Consider the following 22,320-nt stretch of genomic DNA (forward strand, 5'->3'; position numbering starts at 1 on the left):
GAGATATATGTGAAAAACTGCAAAACACAACAGACCTAATGGATCATCAAAACATCACTCTTACTACTAGTTAACAAGAAAGCTTTCACTCTGGTGCCATTCAGAGAGATGGATATGGCGCCGTTGAAAGAGAAAATAAGCGCAAAAAACACAAGCTTGCCTTTTTCCAGAATCAACTCGGTTGAGACTATCGTGTGGATCAAGCCTACCTGAACGAATGAAAGCAACAGCTAATACTTCTACACTGGGTTTAATCAGAGTCAATTGCTGGAAGCAAGCTGTTAAAGGTTCTACTTGGGTCCAAAAACACAGTAATTTGAAGAAAATGAATCGGATCATTCGTTATGTCCATCATCCCAGTCGAGCATTTTCCAAGAACGATGAGCAACATGTTGGCAGATCATATATGTCATACAATTAGCTTAAGATTCACTACTAATATCCCAGAAAATTATAAACATTTTGTGTGGAATTAGGCACTCTTCACTCTTTTGCACCAATTTAGACATGTTGTTTACTACCCACAAACTTCTCATCATACAATAATGTATTGAACCAGCAAAGCACCTAAATTTGCAGCCTAATTCAAATAACACCATCCTCACAAAACTTACACACAAGATCCAAGAGAACAAACCTGAAGTGCAAGATGAGTGGGGAGACACGAAACTGCCTCAGCATGAGTCTTCTTGAACTGAAAAGCTAGGGCGGATTTGCAGAAACATGGCAACACTCTTGTGCTATGGTTTCACTTCCCTATATGTGAAAGAAAGATGCCTTGAACCAGCCAAGAAAAAAACCTCAAAAACCCAAACTAATTGATGCCTTAACATTCTAAAACAGAACCAATTCTGTAACAACATCTAAAACCTCAGTACTTTACACACATAGGATCAAGAACAACAAATTGGATGTATTGCAGAGAAGAAGAAGAGCCAGAAACTACAATAAATCGGCATCTATCTGAGGGTAGGATGAACATATCTATCATTCTTGAGATTTTTTACACTAATGCAACAAAACAAAAATTTAAAGAAAAAAGAAAAACCAATCACCCTCAACAATCCATTCCCAAAAAAACAAAGCAACCATTTTTCAGTATTAAAGTTTTAGTTTTTTCAGATAAATCTACTGTCCTGATTCTTGAGAGTCATCATCCTTCGGCGACAGAGGTTGCTGCTGCTGCTGGTGATGATTTAGATGGTGGTGGGCGACACGCGCCGCCGGCGCCATCTGCTGATAAAACTGCCCGAACGCTTGAGAATTCAGCACTCCGATATTTCCATCTTGTGACAATCCAAGCTCCAATCCGGGCAGCTGCTGACCGTTGCCCCCGCTCAAAATTGAGGTGAAACTCATGGGCCCCATATTCCCCCCGGGTAGCTCAAATCCGGCGAAACCCATTTTCTGTAGATAGCTAGGATTCTCCGCCGCCGCCATTGACGGACCAGACGACGACGACGACGACGAGGATGAGGATGTGTGAAACCCGAACCCCGGGGGCGGCCACAATCCCGCGCTCGGCCTCCCCAAATTGGCCCCAATCACAGGCCAGGGGCTCCGGCTCCCGCCCAAATTGACGCCCAATTCTTCTATTTTCTGGTGGAGGCTCGACGAAATCGAGGTGGGCTGGTTGGAAATCGCGGCGCCGGCAGCGGCCAGGGCGGATGCGGGAATGGTGCCGGTCCCCGTGGCGGCGATGATGGAGGGCTCGGCCTGCTGCAGCAGCCACTGGATGGTCTCGCCGTCGGATTTGTGCCCTAATTCTCTGGTCAATTGGAAGATTCTGGCGGCGCATAGGGCCGGCATCCGAATTCGGCGGCCGCGGCCCTCGACTTTGGTGTGGCGATCCTTGTTGGAGCTCCGCTTGGGACCCAGAGCGTGCTTCTTCGAGTCGTCCTTCTCCACTACTACAACCTGCAAATTATTCACCTCTCTGTTTTCTCCGTTGTTGCTGTTGTTGTTCACCATCTCCTGCGGCAGCTGAGAGCTCTTCGGGTCCATTAAGAAACGATTTTTATTCTCACCCTTATTGTTTTATCGCAGCAGAGAGAAGACTTGTGCGAGATTTCAAGATTCGAGCATCGTTTTGGTTGAAAATTTTGGAGTGTGTGAGGAGTTGATTGATTGAAGAAGGTGGGAAAACTTGAAGGAGAAAAGGGGGAAATAGAAACAGGGGAAGGAAGCTGTGTGAGTTTTTTTTTTTTTTGAGTGGTGGATTTATTCAAGGTTTAATTTTTATTTAATGTATTTTTTTGCTTTATTGCAAAAGGTAAAGGGATGTGAAGGACAAAAGGTAAAATGTTGAAATCCCAAGGCAGAAATGGCATCTCTGTTTGAAATAAAAATAAAACTGGATCCTGCATATACAGTGCCACTTTTGCACTGTTCACTTATTCCTATTCAGGGTTTTGGCTGAGAACATTTTTTCTCTTCAACTCGTACAAATCAGCCTAAACTTATAAGTTTGCAAGATTATTTTATATATAGAACTGTCATTATTGATTGCATCAAGAGTGAATCACAAAATCAATAAATATAGTTTTGAAGAAGCATTCATTTCATTAGGATTTAATTTTTTTTTATTGCTAGAAAAAATGAATGCTAATGATAAACTAAAGAATCTACACTGGGATAATCAATTCGGACACATAGCAAATTTATAAGATTTATTTTATGTAACAATGATAGATTAGAGAGTTAATCTTTTTGTACATGCAATAATCGACAATGGCGTAGATGCGTTTTTATAATGTCGTAGATGTAATTTATATAATGAAGTTGATAAATTTTTATGATGTTGTAGATTTTTTGAATTTTTTATGTCACTTGTTACTTTTGATAATAATTGATAGTTATTAAATATATCAAAAACTTAAATTTTATATTACTCTATTAATTTAAATTATTTTTTCATATATATTTGGACGAAGAACTTGCACGAAAAAATGTAGTAATTCATATATATTTATGTTGACATGTAGTATAATGATCTTCATTGTGATATGATGATCCACGTAAATGTATATAATGACCCAACTACAATGTATATAACGACCAAAGTTCAATAATATAATGTTGAAAAATGTGTGTATTTAAATTGTATACATGTTTATGTAATAATACTTGTTAGCCGGACAATTTTACTCTTGTGATGCCTTGTTCGTGTATATGTGGTAAACACGTAAGAAATTATATTTATCCCATATATTTCTTGATCTAATGAATCATATTGGACTTTATAGTGCTGATATAAGATTTGGATTAATGCATTGTCATATATTCTAACCCTGCCATATACACTTATATTCAAATACTTATGATCTAAATGCTAACAATGACCGATTATCACTGAATTTGGTGACCTAATGACTTAAAATAAAATAATAATGTTATGTGGAATTTATTTTATTAAAAATTGGTAAGAATGTCATCAATATATATGGTAGTTATTAACTACCTTAATCTCTCAATCTTTATATAATACTACTAGTTATTTAATGTTACTATGGAATATCCTTATTTTATTAAAATGTTCCATATAATCAATATTTATTTTCTACTACACGATTTTGTGCATTCACATCTATATTGATAACACGAGTTTCGTTCATTCTCATCTATACTGAAAACTACACATGTAGTGTTCTTCTCATTTACTGACAGATGAATTTTCATGTATTAATGTGTTGATATTTTTAATAAAACATATTGATATGTGATATTGAGGAATATGTATACACAAACAAATATCATTAGTAACTTATTGATATATCTTCGGATGTGAGTTTCGTTTTCTTTAGTTCTGTCGTTTCACAGGCAGCCCACTTTTGCAGTGACAAACATTTTCTCAAGTCTTGACGTTCTTGAAAGTCTTCTTGCTTGATGACCATTAATTCTGTTAAAATATTTGCATTTGTTCTTCCGTTGAGACTTGCAGAAGGTACAAAATTTTTAATCTGTTAAAATATGTCGTAATGTATATTGTTTCTTCAAATTCGCCGTTGCGGAATTTGAATGAAAAATTAGAACTTGCGGAAGATTTTGGAAGAAAAATGAGAAGGAATTGAACAAGGAGATAATATTGAGGTGTGAATGAAGTGAAGGTGTTTATAGAAGGGTAGGGGATGAGATAAAAAGTGATTAAAAAATAAAAATAAAAATAAAAATATGATAGTTATTGTTTTCAACGGTAAACATGTAAAAAATTTAAAGTGAAAACTAAAATTCGGGTATTTTTTAGCCCATTTGCATGGACAACATGTGTGCAGTACTACTGACCGAGAATTGCGCGTGTTTTGTACGCGTACATGGCATGCACATTTAGTAAACGGCACGCGCTAACGTATGACGGCAACATGGATGCGTACATCATGCAGTGGAGTGCCATAACTCCCTCAGTTGTTATTTCCCCATAAATTGTAAGGGGAAATAGGAAATGGGTTACAAAACAAGTACTACTCCTATAAACTACTCCGTAAATCTTATCTTTATATTTAACGATGCCATCAACACAACATATGTGCACTGTGGACTAGTTTGGAGAGTGATGCATAGTTAAAAAATTATTTAGGTGCCGATGTTCAAATTTATTGATAAAGGACAAAAAAAGAAAATGATCATAGAGACAACAAATGTTATGATTTAGTTTTGAAATAATTTAAATATTCCATAAAAGAGAAGTTAGCTAGTTCCAATGATTGAACAACCCCACCACCAACTTTTGAGTTAAATAATTACATGGGAGTGGAGATGTCAATTTCATTTTAAGGAAAAAGGCTATCGTAAATCACACAGATCTCTTGTTTATAGATAGGGGTATCACATTAATCCACGCCAACAATCATGGCCATAAGGCTAAGATTGAGAAAGAAAATGGCTGGAGGAATATAATCTAATCTAATCATATGAAGTGTGAGGAGCCCCATGACATGGGAATATATAATTTATTTGGTGCTATAGAGTATATTGTTTTCAATTTTTTCCTAATATCAATAAGGGAGCTAGCTATGTTTGTAGGTCATTGCATTGCTTGAGACATGTGCCTCCCATAAAAATGACATAGCACTCCAATTATTACTACTACCATTTAAAATATTCCACTTGGGTGGTATTTTTATTATTGAATTTGGCTGTTCACATTTTATAAAATAAATGAAAATCCAATAGGATCTAACCAAATGAATTTTTTTATCCAAAAGTGAAACCCGTGAATTTGAATGCAACTGAGCCTAAAAATGCATCTAAAAATCCTGCATTTGTCACATTTTTATTCACATTAATGATTAGGAAAGGCAGAGAGTACAATGAAATTGAATGGCTGTTTTTCTTTTTTGCCAAGGTAGATTGCCTAATAATGTACAGACAGATAATCGATGTAGACAGATTCCATTTATAAGAGTCAAAAATATTCTTGGCATGTGATTGATTTCAGTGCCTTTTATCCCTTTAATTTCTTCCATTCAATTCCATGCGCAATGAAAAAATGGACAGCATCGTGACTTTTACATAAACTTTATCAAATGTATACAAATCACTTAAATTTCAAAGAATGAACCATGCGACATAGAAAAAATATTATACATACAACATATAGTAAAAAGCAAGAATAAAGGAAAAGGCCAAAAAGAAAAAGAGAGAGGGGAGGGGGGCATTCTCCTATGAATCAGGGAAAATAACCTACAAAAATTCATCAAATCTAATTTTTCAATATTACTAATTCCATAACAACATTACAATTTACAAAAGACAATGTGTTCGAACGAGCGATACCACACTCGGTGTATTTCATCACGTGTAGCATCGATTAACCCGTCGCTCACTAGAGATTCCCTACGACTAATCATGAATAATTTATGCTACAACATCCCATCCCTAACAAAATATATGGATATTACAAAAACTATTGATGGGGGAAAATAAGAACCATGAACATATCTCTCATTCAATCAACAATCAGATAATAGTGGTACAACATATTCCACTAGCTTTATTCACATTTTTACCCTGGAATAAAATAGCATAGGTACAAAAACCAGCAGAGTTCTCAAGATTTGGGATAATGCAGCCAAAGGTGGGAAAAAAGGGGTTCACAGATCAATGAGATAGAAAATTCGAAAGATTTTCACTCAACTTCCACAGATTCAATAAATCATTCTTTACTATTCTAATATCCCAAGTGTCTAACTTCTGTTCTGCATATGAACTTACAGTGACCACATGTAGTAATAAAAATGTAGACAAATCCATCGTCCCGATGATGAATGCAATAAGATCATTCCTAAATATCATGAAAATTAAACTGCAGAAACAGATGTTGAAAGGTCAATAGCTTCCATTTGCAGGTAAGGGATCGAGAGAGTACACGAACATATTGCGTATTTACAGGCCAAGATTTTTCTGTTTACGAAACAAAGGATTTGAAACGAACACAACTTACTCGTTCAGCTACTTCCAGACGGCTTGAAGTACATGCAGATGGGTGGATCAACCTTGAAGATTGAGAGAATGGCAGAAGGGATTGTCCATATCCCATCACCACAGATTAAGCCAGAGGCGACGGCACCTGCATAATCTTCAGCCTCCTTTCTATTTATGCGCTCCCATATGAACAATATCACAGTACCAATAAACATGTCGATTGCAAAGTAAGCTCCTATGTAAAATGGCACTGCCATTGCCATTGGGATGGGAATGTATTGGGAAATATTTTTCGGGGTTAGATCTCTCAAAAGGTTTATAGCCAGGGCAGCTACAAAGAAACCAGTACAGATGGCTAGACAATGCTGAGGAAGTTCAGAGAAGCCCTCAACCCCCAAAATGGCCATTTCCCTGTAAATAACAGCATATGGTGCTTTGTACGGACTATCGGGCGATCCAATGTCAAAGGCAGTCCAATACATCCAAAACGTGAGGGGTGCAATCACACAGCCCATGGCTGTTCCAACTATTTGGCTCACAAACATAGACTTAGCTGATGACTTTGTAAGATAACCAGTTTTAAAATCTTGCATCAAATCAGCAGCTGTGGAGACAATGGACATCATAACCCCGCAAGCTGCCAAACCAGCCAAAACCCCACCATTGCTTCCCACAATTGAGGCAATAATGAAAAGACCAATTTTACCATATGTGGAAGCCAGGCTCCAGTCTGTTAGTCCAGTACCATATGAGTTGCAGAAGGCAAGGGCTGGGGCTATTATGTATGAACAAAGGACTAAATACCACTTCAGAGGTGGAAAGATTAGTGGCATTGTAGACATAGATACTGCCACCAAGCAAACATATCCAGCAGCAGCAACCCAAAACGGTATTCTGTCTCTAAGGAAAATTTCATCACGTTTCTTTTCTTCCAATAGCAGCTTGGAAGTGTTGCTATCTGTCAAATTCAAAGTAACAGAAACAATATAAGAGAATGGAATGGAACATCAACATTTCTACCTGAATTGCAGTTAGATGTGACCATTACCATGAAACTAACGTTGATCTACTTATGCAGCAGTACACAACACAAAGGAGCTATGACATAACAATGAAAACATTTAAAAAAAATTAATTTCCTTTCCATCCATTCCTTTGTTTTTGTCCAGACTAGATTCAAGGTAAACTACATGTTAAAGAGCATAATTATCTAGTGAACTTCAATGAGTTTGTGGCATATCATTATGGATCATGAAATTTCCAGTTCTTGAGGGATACAGTATTTCAAATGGGAAGCAAAATAATTTGTGGACAACTCATGCAGATCCATCAATAAACAGCATAAACAATTAGTCAGACCAAATTTGGATAAATAAATCTACCTATAACTTCAGTAATGGTAGGAAGACTTTGGCGTTTGGTACTCATCTCCTTTATAGTTACATATATGATCTTGATCAAATTGTAGATCCCATCTCCAAGAATAAGGGAAATGGCCACGAACACCTGTGCAGAAAATAGGTTATATAGGAACCAGTCTAAATTCATGCGGAGAATATACTCCAGGGTCCAGAAAGGACACTTTATCGCTACTTTTTCTACACAGTCTCTCTCTCTCTCTCTCTTAAAATTGTAAGGTTGGATAGAAGAACGCCACACAAAATTGCAATAGGAAAATTGCTTAAATGTGCGTAAATAATTGAAAAACACATTTTAGTACATACCTTGTATCCATAGAGACCTTTAAAATCATTGCTTCCAAGACCCGCTGGATACCAATCACCTGCTTTCGAAGAAACAAATGGCCAAAGAAAACCCCATGATATGATGGCTCCAAGAAGAACAGAACAATTGACTAAGTGAGGGCAAATTAGTCCACATCCAACATAAGTAGGGCTGAAGTCAAAATAAAACCTGCAGGAAATCCCAATATTCATATATACGGAGTATGACATTAAGCAAAATCAGTAATCTAGAATAAATCATCAAACAAAAGTATCTCACTGAAAGTACGTGTTGATGCAGCAGACAGATTTTCTATAAGATGTTGCAAGAGAAAAGGAGCTTACGTATTGTTGAACAGTGCCAAACCAAAGGTGGGGAAGTTATCAAATCCGCATGAATCCCCAATGCCACTAAAGAACCATTTAAAGAAGCTCCAACAGAAACTTATGCTTAAATATTTCCCCAGACTATTTACCTGCTTTCTGGGAAAAATAATGAAATAATTGGTCAGACGGAAGTATGGATGTCAAAGTCCAAAGAGCCTACAGAAAAACAGGGTAGGCACATACTTGGCTAGTTCAGCTCCGGTGTGTGTATGGAAGCTATTAATCAACATAGCTGTGGCAGTTCCACTCGGATAGGTGAGCTTATAATCCAAGACCATAACCTACATTCATTCAAATACAAAAAGTTTTAAGAACGGTTATATTTTAAGACTTTAAACAAACTGTGATGTTATCATACTATTTCTTGTTCCTTCAACAAGCATTAGCAAGCCTATGTCAGCGTTACACAACATCATGGCTACGCCAAAGTTACAATCTCAGAAGTAGATGCCAGTGTTAACTAGCACGGTTCGAATTGTTACCATCTTCCATATCAACTCATTCTTGCATCAGTCAGACTGTGTCAAAAGGTTACCTTTCGAAGAGGAACGAGACTGAACAGCCCCAGAAAACTAACAACAAAGATGAAGCCCATCATCCAAAACAACCCAGGGTTCTTCACATCTTCAGCACGATTACCCGGATAATCTTCACCAATCAATTTATATGTTTTCTCATCCATAGACAGCAAGTAAGATCCAAACCCCCCTGCCAACAGTAGCCATGGCAGTCCTCAACCCATCCAATAACACAATTACACAACACAGAGAAAAATTCCCCTAACTGTTAGCATTGATTCATCAACAATTCTGAAACTATAAACTCCTAAACAATCACATAACTATTCCGTAACTCGCAGCTATATTTGGAAGTGATTTTTTTATAAATTAAGTAAAAAAAGAGGAAAATTTACCACTGAAGGCGAGTCCATAGCAAGCCACAACGCAAGTTTGAATAACGGTATTCTCTTGGCGGGTAAATGGCTTGGTGGAGAATCCCAATTTGGTCAAAAATCCGGTCCAGGATTTGACGGAGAAGAAGCCGAGCAAACCGGCGGCGACGTTGAGCGACGGGATGATCCCGACGGTGAGATTGAGCTTGTGCGTGATTATGCAGAAGAGAGCGCCCAAGACGGCGCTCACCACGAGTCCTCTGATGGTAATCTGCTCCTTCCAGTCGGGAATTGGCTCGTCCAAATCGAGCGGGGCAGCCTCATCCTGCTGTAGCAGAGGCTCGGAAATCTCCGCCGCCGCTGCCGCCGTTCCCATTATTAACTCAAAATTCCAGAATCGAGAGTGAAGAAATGGGTGTGTTGTGTTTGGTAGTTGAGAAAGGGAGGAAGGGAAAGGGGTTGGTTACATTACATATATCACTATCTCAGTATCGTTTCTCGTCGTTTTTCTCCATTTGATTGGGATGCGGGGACTTTCTCTCCAGTTTGCACGCTGCGGTTTTCTTCGATAGTTTGCTTTTCCATATTTTTTTCACAAAATTTGAGTATATATCATTTATCCTTGAAAATATATGCATCAAAATAAGAGAAAAAAAATGATAATTAAAGTAGTATTAGAGCTTCCGCAATAGAGGCGAGCGCACCGGTTCGCCGATTTTTGGCGCTCGCCAGTCCGCTCGCCGAACTGTTGCAGCCGGCGACTGCCAAATCGGCGATAATTTCGGCGAGCGCACGCCGATTCCCGGGCGCTCGCCGATCGGCTCGCCCTTATTGCAGCCTCCCGATCGGCGAGCGACCGGCGAGCGCAATTTTATTTATTTTTTTCAACTGACCCCGAGTAGAAGAGTTTTTTCACGCCGTGCTCGTGAGTATGCGAGAGGATTTGAATCCCGGCACCGCACGGCACAGGTGGGGGGCTCTGACGCGGGCTCAGATGCCACAGATTTGGGGGTCCCAAATAGCGGCGACGACGGCGAGGAGTGAGGCGGCGACGGAGGCGGGGCGCTCGTGCGTGGATTATGAGTTTTTTTTAATAGATAACTAGACTCACATTATTATTAGTGTTTAATGAGTTATACTGATTAGAAATAATGGTATAAATTGTAAATACATCTATGTATATGAATTGGTGACAACTTTTCATAAATATAAATATCATATTTTATGAGATGAACGAAAATAAAAAGTGTATATATTTTTTTAGGATGGATAAGAGTAAAAGTAGGATTCAAATTCTAATAAATTTTTTAACCCACTTTTTATTATATTTTTAAAATCTATATTGGGTCGAAGATTGATATTTAACCGGACAGAGAAAATATTAAAAGGCCTTTTAAAATTTGATAAAGGAAAATGTCATTGATTGAGATATTGCAGCAACGAGTTAGGGGTGACTGTAGGATGGCTACTGCAGGGAATGTAGATGATTCCATTAAACAAATTGAGAGAAGAAATTTTGGAGTTTATCGAACTTATTTATTGATTTATTATTGACGTAGACTGCCATATTGCTATATATGGATTTGGCCCATAACTCTGGGAATATTCACCCATTTTTTAGGATAAGAGCTTCGCCGTTATTACACCTATGAAGTACGTTTAAATTTCTAAAAGTAGAAGTGTAACAATTCTCCACAATAATTAATGCAGAATCTCTGTGCATATAAGTGCACACAATGATAATTGTATTTAGGGATATTAACTTCTAATATTATGAAATATTGAAAAAAATTTATTTTTTATGAATTTTTAATTTTGACAAATAATGTTATGAACTTTATCCGTAATTGTTATTTTCCATGGGCGACGGATTTCGTCTACTTTAAAACTCAGCAGCCATGTCATTTTAATGGAGCTGGAATTGGTCATTGTGGAAAATAACAACCACAGATCAAGGTTTAAGGTAGTTTTCATGAGACAGTTCTAAATTGACAGAAAGTTGAAACTATAGTGGGCCTAACAAAGTTTTAAGGTAGTTTCAACCCAGTTTGAACCAGAACCAAAATCAAAATCATTATTTTTTACTGGGTTTTCACTAATTTCATTCAAAATGAACAATTATTTATTTTGATAAGTATTTTTTGTATTTAATAAATCAACAATATGAAAATTAAATATAGAATAAGAAGTAATAAATGAAAAGAGTAAAAGTAAATTACTTCTTGTGTTGTCGTAGTACCTCTAATCATGATCGTCCCAACATATGAGATCTTGAGCTCTTACTCCTCCTACCTCACCCAATCATAAAGCAACATGGGAGCTTTCATGTTTCTTACGGACATGTTGCTGAGGTGAATCTTCATATGCATAGTTAGCCCGTAACGCCAACTTTATATTGAAATTTGTAGATCACTACACTAGAGTGGGAGGGCGTGTCTACCTCTCCATTTCAGCTGATCCCAGGCAATGCGACCTTCACACATCCCCCCTTCATTCCCATCTAGCCCTTGTCTTCACCCCCTAATTGATCCACGGTCCTTGGATATCGTCGAACATATGTGTGTGCCTCACTTGCTCGACAAATACACGTGAAGTGGGAATTGCAAAGACACCCTTAGATGCATTGACAGCCAATTGAGAACATCGATTTGAGATTGAGCACCTGCATCTTCAAACATGGCATAATATTCCAAATCTATATATCTAATTAGGTAGCCCTCTATCTCACAGTTATGCTATTCTGAATGTTATTAGGTTTATTTCTAATATATTTAAGTCGTTTTACGATCATAAAATACTATTATACTCGGATGTGATTTTTTCATACAAACAAAAGTATAATAATAAACCCATGATATATCAACAGTTTTGTTTTTGCCATAATTTTCAAATAGTAGTCATAGGTGGCGTTCAGTTCATTAAGCAATATTATAATGACATACTACAATATAAGATAAGTCAAAATTATATTTGTCTGGAATTAAAGTAGTTGGGGTGAAGGTGAGCTGATTAATCATGAAATACAATACAATCTTAACATTGTGGGGATGTGCCACACAATACATTGTCACGAACTGAACTTTTGAGAAAAAGACAACCTAACAAGAGATAATAATAGATATAACTTTTAGTCACGAGTAATCTTGTCAACTGAAGGACGCCTTATTATACTCATAGCTAAGCCCGACTTTCTTGCTGGTATTTCTAATGCATCATTTTACATGTTAGTACAAAGAGTCCAAAGAAAACAGACATTGCCTTTTCTCCGGTTTCCTATCTATCTCGATCTATACTCTTTTGAGGAGTTGAGTAGCGGTGGTCGTAGTTTTGGCAGCTCAATATAATTAAGAATCACTTCACATGAAGAAAAAGTGGGGAGTTCATAATATTTATTGAAAAAAGAGTAAAATGAAATCCATGTACAGAAACAGAATCAGCCTTTAGAATATTGTGTAAAAGGAGAAGGCTTAAGTTGAAGATCAATCAATGGGCTTTGACCAATTTTAAAATTTTGGTCTTGCAATTCTTGTCATATAAAGCCAGCAGCAATCAGTTATATTCACTTTATGAGAAAGTGAAAGAGAGAGACACAACACGAGTTAAACCAATGAATCCAAATATCAGAAACTGGTAAGATTTTCTAGACCGAGACTAGGGAATGTCTATCCTCTTTTGTGAAGAAAAGTCTGAATTGTTTTAAGTAAAAGTTTCAGTTGTACTAAAAAGTCTAAATTTTTGCGTACCTTGTTGACAGATCACAGATGCATACATCTCATTCCCTCTATCCTCGAACAAATGCTATCTTACCATCAAAAATAATAAAACCCCAAAACTGATAACTTTCTTCTTACCCTCAATTACTTACTGCATTACTAAAGGATTTCCATATAGGACAAGGATAAAATGGAAAGTTCGACATTAATTTTCCAAAAATTTTGAAATAGAGCAGTTATTATTATTTTCAAAATTCAAATACAACACTTGTTATAGGGATGGAGCGTGTTCGTAGCTAGCGGTACTTGTATAACTAGGTGTAGCACCGTGTGATAAAGCAATCTGGTCAGCTTAGACACTGCGACTCCTTATAAGTTCGACAAAAGAAGACGACCACTAAACGCAACAAAAATAGGCTAAATTAGTGGTTAACTGCATGGAACTCTTCATGGGCCTCAGTCCAAAAGAGATATTAAGTGCATCATAATCTAATAAAATATCCATACTAGCAACACAATGTGGGAGCTACAGCCACTCTCTTATTATCTCTATAAAGTTCTAGTGAGCACACGGTGGAGGCTAGTGTTCGTATCGATTTGTTCATCACCCCATAGTTCCCTACTCGTACTCATTCTTGTCCAACCAAAAAGGCAACATTTTCTGTTTGTTAGCCTTTTGTAGCTTAGCTCAAAACGAGGACCCCCTGCCTTATTATTTTAGCTAATATTTGTCTCACCAGTTCCATAACTGCAATAATGCACTTATAACACGTATACTAGACAGAAACACGTTGAGCAACAACATGAATCGACTTTCTTTTGCTTACCCGTGGAGTCGCTATCCAGCTATAATATAACAAGTTGCTATTGCCGCTACTGCTCCATACTAGATGGAACCTGCATGGTGGTAATAACTAATAATAATATAAGCTAGGGAGCCATAACTAAATCATAGTCGAAGGTAAATAGTTGACTCCCACTTATATGACATTCCACGTGGAACCGATGTGGGATTCGTATTAGGTGGCATATTCTCGACTACTCTACATGTCATACACCTGGCTTGTTAACTAGGATTACCCTGAGCAGGGGAAGGGGGTGCATAGCGTCTATTAGCAGGCACAACATGACTAGAAATGGTCGACACTTGAATGGACGAGGTATAGCAAACCTGTCATGATATGTAGTTCATACGAGCACAACAATCGCTCATGTGTTTGTGTTTGTGTGTGAGTGTGTGTGTGTGTGAGAGAGAGAGAGAGAGAGAGAGCGAGAGAGAGAGCATTTAGCCAGATATTTCACAATGATATCACAACATGATATGACTACCCAACTTCCTGATAAACAATTAATATTTGTAAGATAGCATTCACAGTAAGGTGTCAAAGTATGGACAAGCAAAACAGTCCAAAAGCATCAGCACTCAGTAATGGGATAAAATCAAATTGCCATGATCCAAGCTTCAGAGATTGCCATTTAAAATAAGGTAAAGCACATAATATGCCACTCTGATTCGGTATAGATCTGATAACTGAGATAAACTATAGAAAGAAAAAAGGAATATAGAGTGGTTAACATCATATCCTAGGGGCAGACTAGGGCATTTAGTTTGAGAACTCTGATAGAGCACTAGTAGCAAGCAAGACATCCCGTCAGCTGAGGAAACCTTCTATAATTAAACTCTACAGATAACAATTCTCAAGTAGTAATTTAATATAAGGAAGTCAGATAAAATTTCATGAAAGGAATCAGAGAGAAGGAAATAGCAACAAATAAGGATATGTACCTTTATACATTGAGCAGTGGCGGTGCATGGTTGTGGTTAGCAGCCGAAAAATATTTTTTCATGTAACATAACAGTAATTTAAAATGCACATGGCTGTCTACTGTGACACACTCTCTTCAGCACGTAATTGCAAAAATGACTTATTAATTAAACCAGACTCTTCAGCACTATCCATGTGGCCAAGGATTTCTACTAGATGCTTCTGTTCCTGTCCCTGCACAAACAAGTGTTTCTAATTTATATGAGAAGTGTTGATACAAGGAAGACTATTGAGTTTCGGTGCACATTTACAATCTATTGTCTATGTAAAAGTATAAAATTAATTTGGGTTCCACAAAAAACAATCAGAAGGGCGAGCCCGGATCCAAACACACTTACAAATATACCACATAATGAGTCTGAATCCAAGTAGGATACCATCTTAGCGACGATCTCACACAAGTTTTTCTGCAATCTAGAATCCAAATTGGTGATACTTGCACCATCCCGTAACATAACATCTCAATGTCTCAGCCGAAGATGAGGAAATAGCTCAAGAAGTTGGACAAAAATATCTGATTGCATTACATCACCCAAAAAAAATTTAAGGGAAAGGTGCTAATAAGTAAAACAAAGAGCTCAATAAAAATATTTCATCGTTGATTGCGAAGCCAAATTCTCAGTGAGCATGAGTCCTTTACATGGCCCAAGTGTAGAAATATCTATCAACTACTTTTGGTATGGGTATCTAATCCTCCTGTGTAGCCCTACCAACTACAACTTCAGAATGAAGTGATTGGCAAAGAGTATGCGATAAGCAATTCCCCACAGCCAATCCTATTATTCATATGGCTATTGGACCATGGATGTGCATTTAGGTAAATACACAATATAAATCAAATCACCATGATAACAAACCATAGTCACGTACAAAAATTACTATTTAAATTGACATTATTAGTTGCCATGCCACCAACTCTGATAAATTACATATGCTCGTGGAAAATATAGCATCAACTTGTGGGTCTTGAGGCCCATTATACAATGTTGACAGAGGATATCCAACCATACATAGTCTTGGAATCTTCCCAATGTTCCCTCTCTGCTGAAACCAACTTAGAATCCTTCTAGGAATTCTACACTTCCCATTTAAAACTAGATGACGAAAAGGAACTCAATATGTCCCTCTATAAAACGTCTTCTAAATATCCTCTTTAAAAAAAGATTCATCAATTCAGTATCCACAGCCTTTTCCAATCTCGAGTTCCTTTTCTGAGATAACCATCTCTGGTCCAGCTTTCACAGGAAAGCTCAATATGACGGTAAGTACTGGAGTCCTAGTTCTTGATGGAATGACAAGAAGGAAGAAGCCTAGAATGATATAATATTAACTTTTGTCATTTGTTACAGTTCCTGAGTTGGATGCATCGTAAGTTGACTCAGAACAGTATGGAGCCAATGAAGAATTCCATAATAGGTAACTTAAGCAGCATCCGATATTCATAGAGAATAAACAAATGCAGAATAGATTATAGGACATCAAATCTTCTTTCTTTCATGCTCTTTGAATTTAACTATGATTCAAGAATATAAGAATTAGTGTTTAAATGTAAATCATTCCGAACAGACTCAATTTGCCTCAACATGCCAACAGCTCGAGCTGAATAACTTGCATATATGTGTTATAATAAGGAAACTCCTAGCCTTGAAACACTGGTTGGAAATGTTATCTAGTAGCCTGTTTCCATTTAACACAAGTGACACCCATGCAACAGAATGCAATAGTAAAAGATTGGTTTTACTAACAGGACTGTCATTTTTATTGTGATTTCAGGAAACCCTTGTGCCTGTTTTTCAGTGCAGACATTTTCTGACGAGAAAAGCTATCATGTAGAACCACCCAAGAATTTGTCTCACTCAAAAAACAACTTTCACAAGTCTTCAAACAGGTCTGAATCTGATGAAGTTGAGCGGCTGTTCCAAGAGGAACTGTTTGAGCCCTTTGAATTTCTTGCAATTGGCACCTTCGGCATTGAATTACAAGGTACAGATCCCCCAACACCAAATCTGCCAATGCCTTCCGAAGACTTGACCGATTATCGGATACAGATAACCGAAAATGATCTCCAGCTAATAAACTATGAGCTAGAGAAGTTTCTTGAAGCTGAGGATAAAGAGTTAGCTAATGAGACATCTGGACGAAGTAGTCAAGCAAGCATAATAACCCTCAGCAATAAGCTGATAGAGGGAGAAGATTCTGATGGTCAGACTTTCTTCACAGATTTTCCTCTCCAAAGTTATCTCTTAGCCAATTCAATTGAAGTTGTGCAGACAAATAATGAGACAGGAAAAGAAAAGACATCCCTTGAAGATCTCTTTAGGAGGAATAATATAGCCCACAATGATCCAGCAAGGGAGTTCAAAGGAGCAGAACAGCGCTCGAGGAAAAGAAATGTCACTTGTTTCATGAAAAAATTGGTAAAGAAGTTCCATTGTTCATCCAGCAGCTCAACAGCTACTTCTAAGGATGGAGATACTGTGCCCATCCCAAGGAAGAAAAAGCTCTCTAAGGTTAGCTTACCCCTGCTACATCAGCCTAGAGATAGTAGTACTAAATATCAACTTCTCTTTTCTGTTACTGTTTTCACCACTTATACCATAAACTATTACTCCCTCTGTCCCATTTGAAATGAAACGTTTTCCTTTTTGAGTTCTCCCATTAGAAATGAAACATTTCCTAAAATGGAAACAAAGGTCACCACAAAAAAACATGCTAATTTATTAGAACAGCAGTTTGTCAAGTTGCATATAATTTTTCCTTCCTTTTTTTCTTATTTCAAATATGAATAGAATCATTTCAAAGTTCCTCAACTTAAATAATCTTAGTATTTTCCAAATTAATCTGAGATGATTTGATATGCTTAGGTTACACTCATGCCTCTGAAATTGCTGGTACCTTTCCTGTTAAACTAATTTACTTATTCTTGTTTGAATTAAGCAGAATAATTTACTATGATGATTGGATACAAAACAAGCTCTCATTATGTCGTTATATTTCAATATTTTATACTCTGACGCATCAAATGTCTGTTGGTGGATCAGTATTCTTGCACATATAGTTGAATTTAACACTCCCTCCGCTCCACTGTAATTAAGTCACTTCTTTTCCGCACTCGTTTTGGAAAAATGATAATAAATAGTTAAAGTGGAGAGAGTAAAGTAAGGGAGAATAATGTAGATAAGACTCTCTCTACATTATTCTCTATCTTACTTCACTTTCTCCCCACTTTAACTATTTATCATTATTTTCCCAAAATGAGTGCAAAAAAGAAGTGACTCAATTAGAGTGGAATGGAGATAGTACTATTTCATAGCACAATCATTGCAGTAAAGGGGGTATATAAATGTAAAACAACAATTTTCATGCTGTATATAACTGAAGGTTTGTTGTGCATAAGCACATCTGAGGCACTTACAAGCATCGGAGAGCCGGAACACCTTACATACTGCTTAAACAATACATAGCAGAAGATATTCTGCATTAAAAAATACTAACATGCAACATGTTGATTAAACATCCAGCACAAAAGTTGGTTCCTGTGGATTTTAGGTAATCATCTGTAAGTCTATATTTGCAGCTACTACAAAAACCAGCAGTTGATTTAAGTAATCTTTATGATGATAAATTAAACATGTGCACCACATTTACTTGCTCAGGCTGAGGACTCAATTGAGAAATAAATGAAATTTCAGAGCATAAGTTTTTAAATTTTATAGTAGATTAAGTTTCCACTACTGGATTTGGATGCAGGTTCTTAAAATGCTGCAAAGGAAAGTTCACCCTGAGGATATGACTGATAAACACATTCCCTATAAAGATGTCTTTAAGACCGAAGAAGATGATGGAAATAAGATGGTTGGTCCAGCTCCTAGCAAAACGAAGGAAAACAGTATGAAATTATCTTTGGATGATATCTGCAAAGGTTCTTCAACAACTAAAGGAGGGCACTGGATTAAGACAGATTCTGATTGTAAGTTAAAATGTGAAATAACATGCATTCTGTTCTTGATTACATACACTTGTCTTAATCATTTTTTCTTTTCCTGTCTCGGGTATCTAAATTACAAGATTTGGTCCTGGAGTTGTAGCGGCCGAAACAATGAAAGCAAGGCAGGCATCCTAGTTTAATTCGACTTCCATGGGTGGAGTTTGCTCGGGTATGTGTGTCAGTGTGTTTGTGAATTTATCCAGTGGTGAAGTCAGAACTGAATGGGTTAGCAAGAAATAAACTAGGAGTTTCTCCTAGCCAGTGTGATCTACTGTGAAGTGCTATGGTAGCGGATGGTAATGCTATTTGTATGATTGTATCTCGTTCTTCTTTACAAGTAAAACCCAGTTATCGAAAACAATGCAATGTTTGTACTAAAAGCTATTATGTTCAATGCATTGAGTGCTTGTATGACTATTACATTGCACAGAAAGCTTATAATAGTATAATATTTGAGGTCCCCGTAACTTTTCTCAGTTGAATGTCAACGGTTTCAAACAGGTTCCCATTTGATATGAGGCTATCATCAAGGAAATTAACACGCATACAACTTTGTCCTAGATGCAATTACTTGCACATTTACAGACTACTGTACAGAATTAGATCTCCATCTCGTACCTCAACTACAGAAGCATTAGTTGATTCAAAAGGGAAGACACATAATCAAATAGGCAGGGATTCTCTCCTTAATGCTCCACTCAGACTGATCTACTAGAGGCGCCAACTCTCTGAAGATGCATAACAAGAATCAAAAGACATGACCAAATTACAGAGTGAAAAATGGACACACCGATTAAAAGGTCACATTTTTGCAACACAAGACACGAGAAATCAATGATAACAAATTCATAACAACTCAAGATCTCCGTTAAATTATTGGCCTATCCTGGACAACTAGTAGGAGAATATTAATTGAATGCAAAATAAATCTTTCCTGTAGGCACGTATGCACAAAGCACACACCAAGTGTTTTCATTTAGAACTTGTACAAATTCGTGTGATATTGAATTTATTGAATGAAAAAAGGAGGTAAAACATAATAAACCCCTTATATTAGCATGAAAACCAAACTAACATCAAGAAATCACAAAATTATGCCTATATCAATCACTAGTTAGAAGTTGAAACAAAATCCGGAAACACATTTCACTAGCATAGCAAATACAAGGAAATTCCGTACTCATTTCGAAGCAGTGGTAATCGCATGCAATTCTGCGCTCTCCAATTCTTTTCGAATTTAAGCTGCAATTGAAAGCACAAAACAATGCGAATAAAATAAAATTAGAAGCAGGTGATAATTCACAGAATTGAAATGCTAATATTATGCCATGAGTTTGATCTTCCATAAATTCAAGCAAAAAGAATGTAGATAAACCGGAAGCAAAGCGGAGACGAGAACGCAGTTGACGATCTGTTAATCGGCGGTTTCGAAGCAAGTAGAGACGGTGAGGAAGACCGTAGGTTCGCTATCAGAGAGGTGCAAAAATTTGACAACTGATTTTCAGCTGGTGGATTGCCGAAAGAGAAATACAGAGTATTATGTTTTGTCTAGTGCTCAACTTAACTCAAAATCATACGGAGTAATTACTAATTACCGATCAAAAACAGAAGAAATTTATACGGAAATTAAGAAAAAAAAATGCAAATTTTGTTTAAGAATCATATGTAAATTGAAAACTGAGTAATTCGATTAGAATAACGACACTAGGAAAAGACAATCGAATGAAAAACATCTCTACTTTACCAGGCTATATATAGCTCAACCACCTGGCAGCCCATTTAGAAGAGCAACATTTATGTATTATTATTATTATTATTATTATTATTATTATTATTATTATTATTATATACTAATAGACATTTGAAAAATTCTAAAATTTTAATGCATAATAGATAAAATTAAAAAGAAAAAGTTAAGATCATATATAAAAAAAAAGTTTTCAAAAATAAAAATAGAATTGATCTATTCTTAAGGAATATCTCAAAAAATAAATGTGGTCTATTTTTAAAGAAGATTATTGAGGCGGTTTGGTGGGTAAAGAAAAGTACGCAGAAAGTGGCAATCATGAAAATTGACTTCAGGAGGCATATGATACAATAAGATGAAATTTCTCGAATGAGATTCTTATTCGCATGGGATTTGGCGACAAGTGGACTAGAATAGATATGCCCATCGTTTGAAAATCGGTGGTTTCGGTTTCGGTTCCGAATCGCCGGTTTTCTGGCGGTTTTTTACGGTTCCAAACCGTCGATTTTCGGCGGTTTTTCGCGGTTCCGGCTAGATTTCACGGTTTTCCGACGGTTTTTCACGGTTCCGGTTTGGAACCGTCCAGAACCGGCGGTTCCGGCACGGTTTCGGTTCGTAAAATTTGGAATCGGAACCTGCCCGCGGTTCAAAATATGACGGTTCCGGTTCAAGAAAAAAGTCACGGTTCCGCGATTAACAGCCGGAACCAAAAACCTTGGGCATCTCTAGACTAGATGGGTGATGGAATGTGTGACCACTTCTTCTATATCAATTCTTATTAATGATCATCCACCTCATCCTTTCAGTCAAAGAGAGTACTACGACAAAGGGATCCTCTTTCGCCATTTCTCTTCATCTTGGTGGCGGAAACATTCAACCGGCGGGTTAATTTTTTTGTGTTCTAGGACACATTAGGCATTCCATCTTAATACTGCGTTTTTTTTAGCTTCCCAGTTTGTGAGAAACGCATGACCGTCATGCGTCTTTGGTTGATGAAACACATCACTTTTATGCATTTTAATGGAAGATGCATGAAAGACATGTGTCTTTTATTTTTTTTTAATTTTTTATTGAAAGACGCATGACCCTCATGCATCTCTAGGTAAAACGCATGAGTGTCATGCGTCTCTTGTTCAAACAAAATCAGAGAAACAGTGGCAGAACCATTCTGCGCGAGAGAAAGAGAGAAAAGGGGCAGCAACGATTTTGAGCGATTTTCTTCCGATTCTCGACGATTTCAATCGATTTTCCAGTATATTACGGTTAGTTTTCCTCAATCTTTCAATATTCCTCCCTTAGTCATTGTTTATTGCATATTTTGTGTAGGTTTTTGGTCATTTTGTAAATTAGGGTTTATGAAGAAATTGTTCAATTAGTCCGATGATTTGCTATTTTGTTAATTGTAACTGATTTTTATTGATGATATGAAAGCAATCGATTCTATATATTTGTGAAATTCATCTAATTATTGAAGTTGTGAATTCATCCAATTAGTTAAAGACGATTGTTGAAAAAGAGGGGCTTTGATGTTGTTGTTTTCTTGTGAAATTATGGGTTGTAAGAATTATACAATTGTCATTTACTTTTAGAGTGCTTGTGAAATTTAAGGTTTTTGTAGGAATT

At 36.9% G+C, this 22,320-nt stretch overlaps 3 protein-coding genes and 1 long non-coding RNA gene across 7 annotated transcripts; 1 reads left to right on the forward strand and 3 right to left on the reverse strand.

The window, feature by feature from the left end:
* Nucleotides 1-893: 893 nt before the first annotated feature.
* LOC121766060 (transcription factor TCP20-like) lies at nucleotides 894-2,242 on the reverse strand. Its single transcript, XM_042162393.1, has one exon. The coding sequence runs from the start codon at nucleotides 2,002-2,004 to the stop codon at nucleotides 1,129-1,131; it is 876 nt and encodes a 291-aa protein (XP_042018327.1). The 5' UTR covers nucleotides 2,005-2,242; the 3' UTR covers nucleotides 894-1,128.
* Nucleotides 2,243-6,074: 3,832 nt separating this feature from the next.
* On the reverse strand, nucleotides 6,075-9,926 carry LOC121765829 (probable metal-nicotianamine transporter YSL6). Its single transcript, XM_042162081.1, has 7 exons — nucleotides 9,445-9,926; nucleotides 9,067-9,239; nucleotides 8,715-8,812; nucleotides 8,490-8,627; nucleotides 8,145-8,334; nucleotides 7,803-7,926; nucleotides 6,075-7,378 (listed from the first exon to the last, which is right to left on the reverse strand). The coding sequence occupies exons 1-7, from the start codon at nucleotides 9,797-9,799 to the stop codon at nucleotides 6,444-6,446; spliced, it is 2,013 nt and encodes a 670-aa protein (XP_042018015.1). The 5' UTR covers nucleotides 9,800-9,926; the 3' UTR covers nucleotides 6,075-6,443.
* A 1,574-nt stretch (nucleotides 9,927-11,500) lies between these two features.
* On the reverse strand, nucleotides 11,501-20,655 carry LOC121765185. 3 transcript variants are annotated; one of them, XR_006042751.1, is made up of 5 exons: nucleotides 20,326-20,655; nucleotides 20,131-20,192; nucleotides 19,569-19,678; nucleotides 14,923-15,136; nucleotides 11,501-12,085 (listed from the first exon to the last, which is right to left on the reverse strand). It is a non-coding gene; the product is annotated as an uncharacterized LOC121765185 (long non-coding RNA). The 3 variants fall into 3 exon arrangements; XR_006042750.1 differs by lacking the exon at nucleotides 11,501-12,085 and adding an exon at nucleotides 18,378-18,498 and having other exon boundaries at nucleotides 14,866-15,136; XR_006042749.1 differs by lacking the exon at nucleotides 11,501-12,085 and having other exon boundaries at nucleotides 14,866-15,136.
* Nucleotides 15,145-19,367, forward strand: LOC121765184 (protein LAZY 1-like). 2 transcript variants are annotated; one of them, XM_042161238.1, is made up of 5 exons: nucleotides 15,145-16,223; nucleotides 16,312-16,378; nucleotides 16,736-17,472; nucleotides 18,713-18,932; nucleotides 19,031-19,367. In XM_042161238.1, the coding sequence occupies exons 1-5, from the start codon at nucleotides 16,218-16,220 to the stop codon at nucleotides 19,048-19,050; spliced, it is 1,050 nt and encodes a 349-aa protein (XP_042017172.1). In that variant the 5' UTR covers nucleotides 15,145-16,217; the 3' UTR covers nucleotides 19,051-19,367. The 2 variants fall into 2 exon arrangements, with proteins under 2 accessions (XP_042017172.1, XP_042017171.1); XM_042161237.1 differs by having other exon boundaries at nucleotides 18,713-19,367.
* Nucleotides 20,656-22,320: the final 1,665 nt, after the last annotated feature.

Source organism: Salvia splendens, chromosome 14, assembly GCF_004379255.2.
Source record: "Salvia splendens isolate huo1 chromosome 14, SspV2, whole genome shotgun sequence".
Classification (NCBI taxonomy): Eukaryota; Viridiplantae; Streptophyta; class Magnoliopsida; order Lamiales; family Lamiaceae; genus Salvia; species Salvia splendens.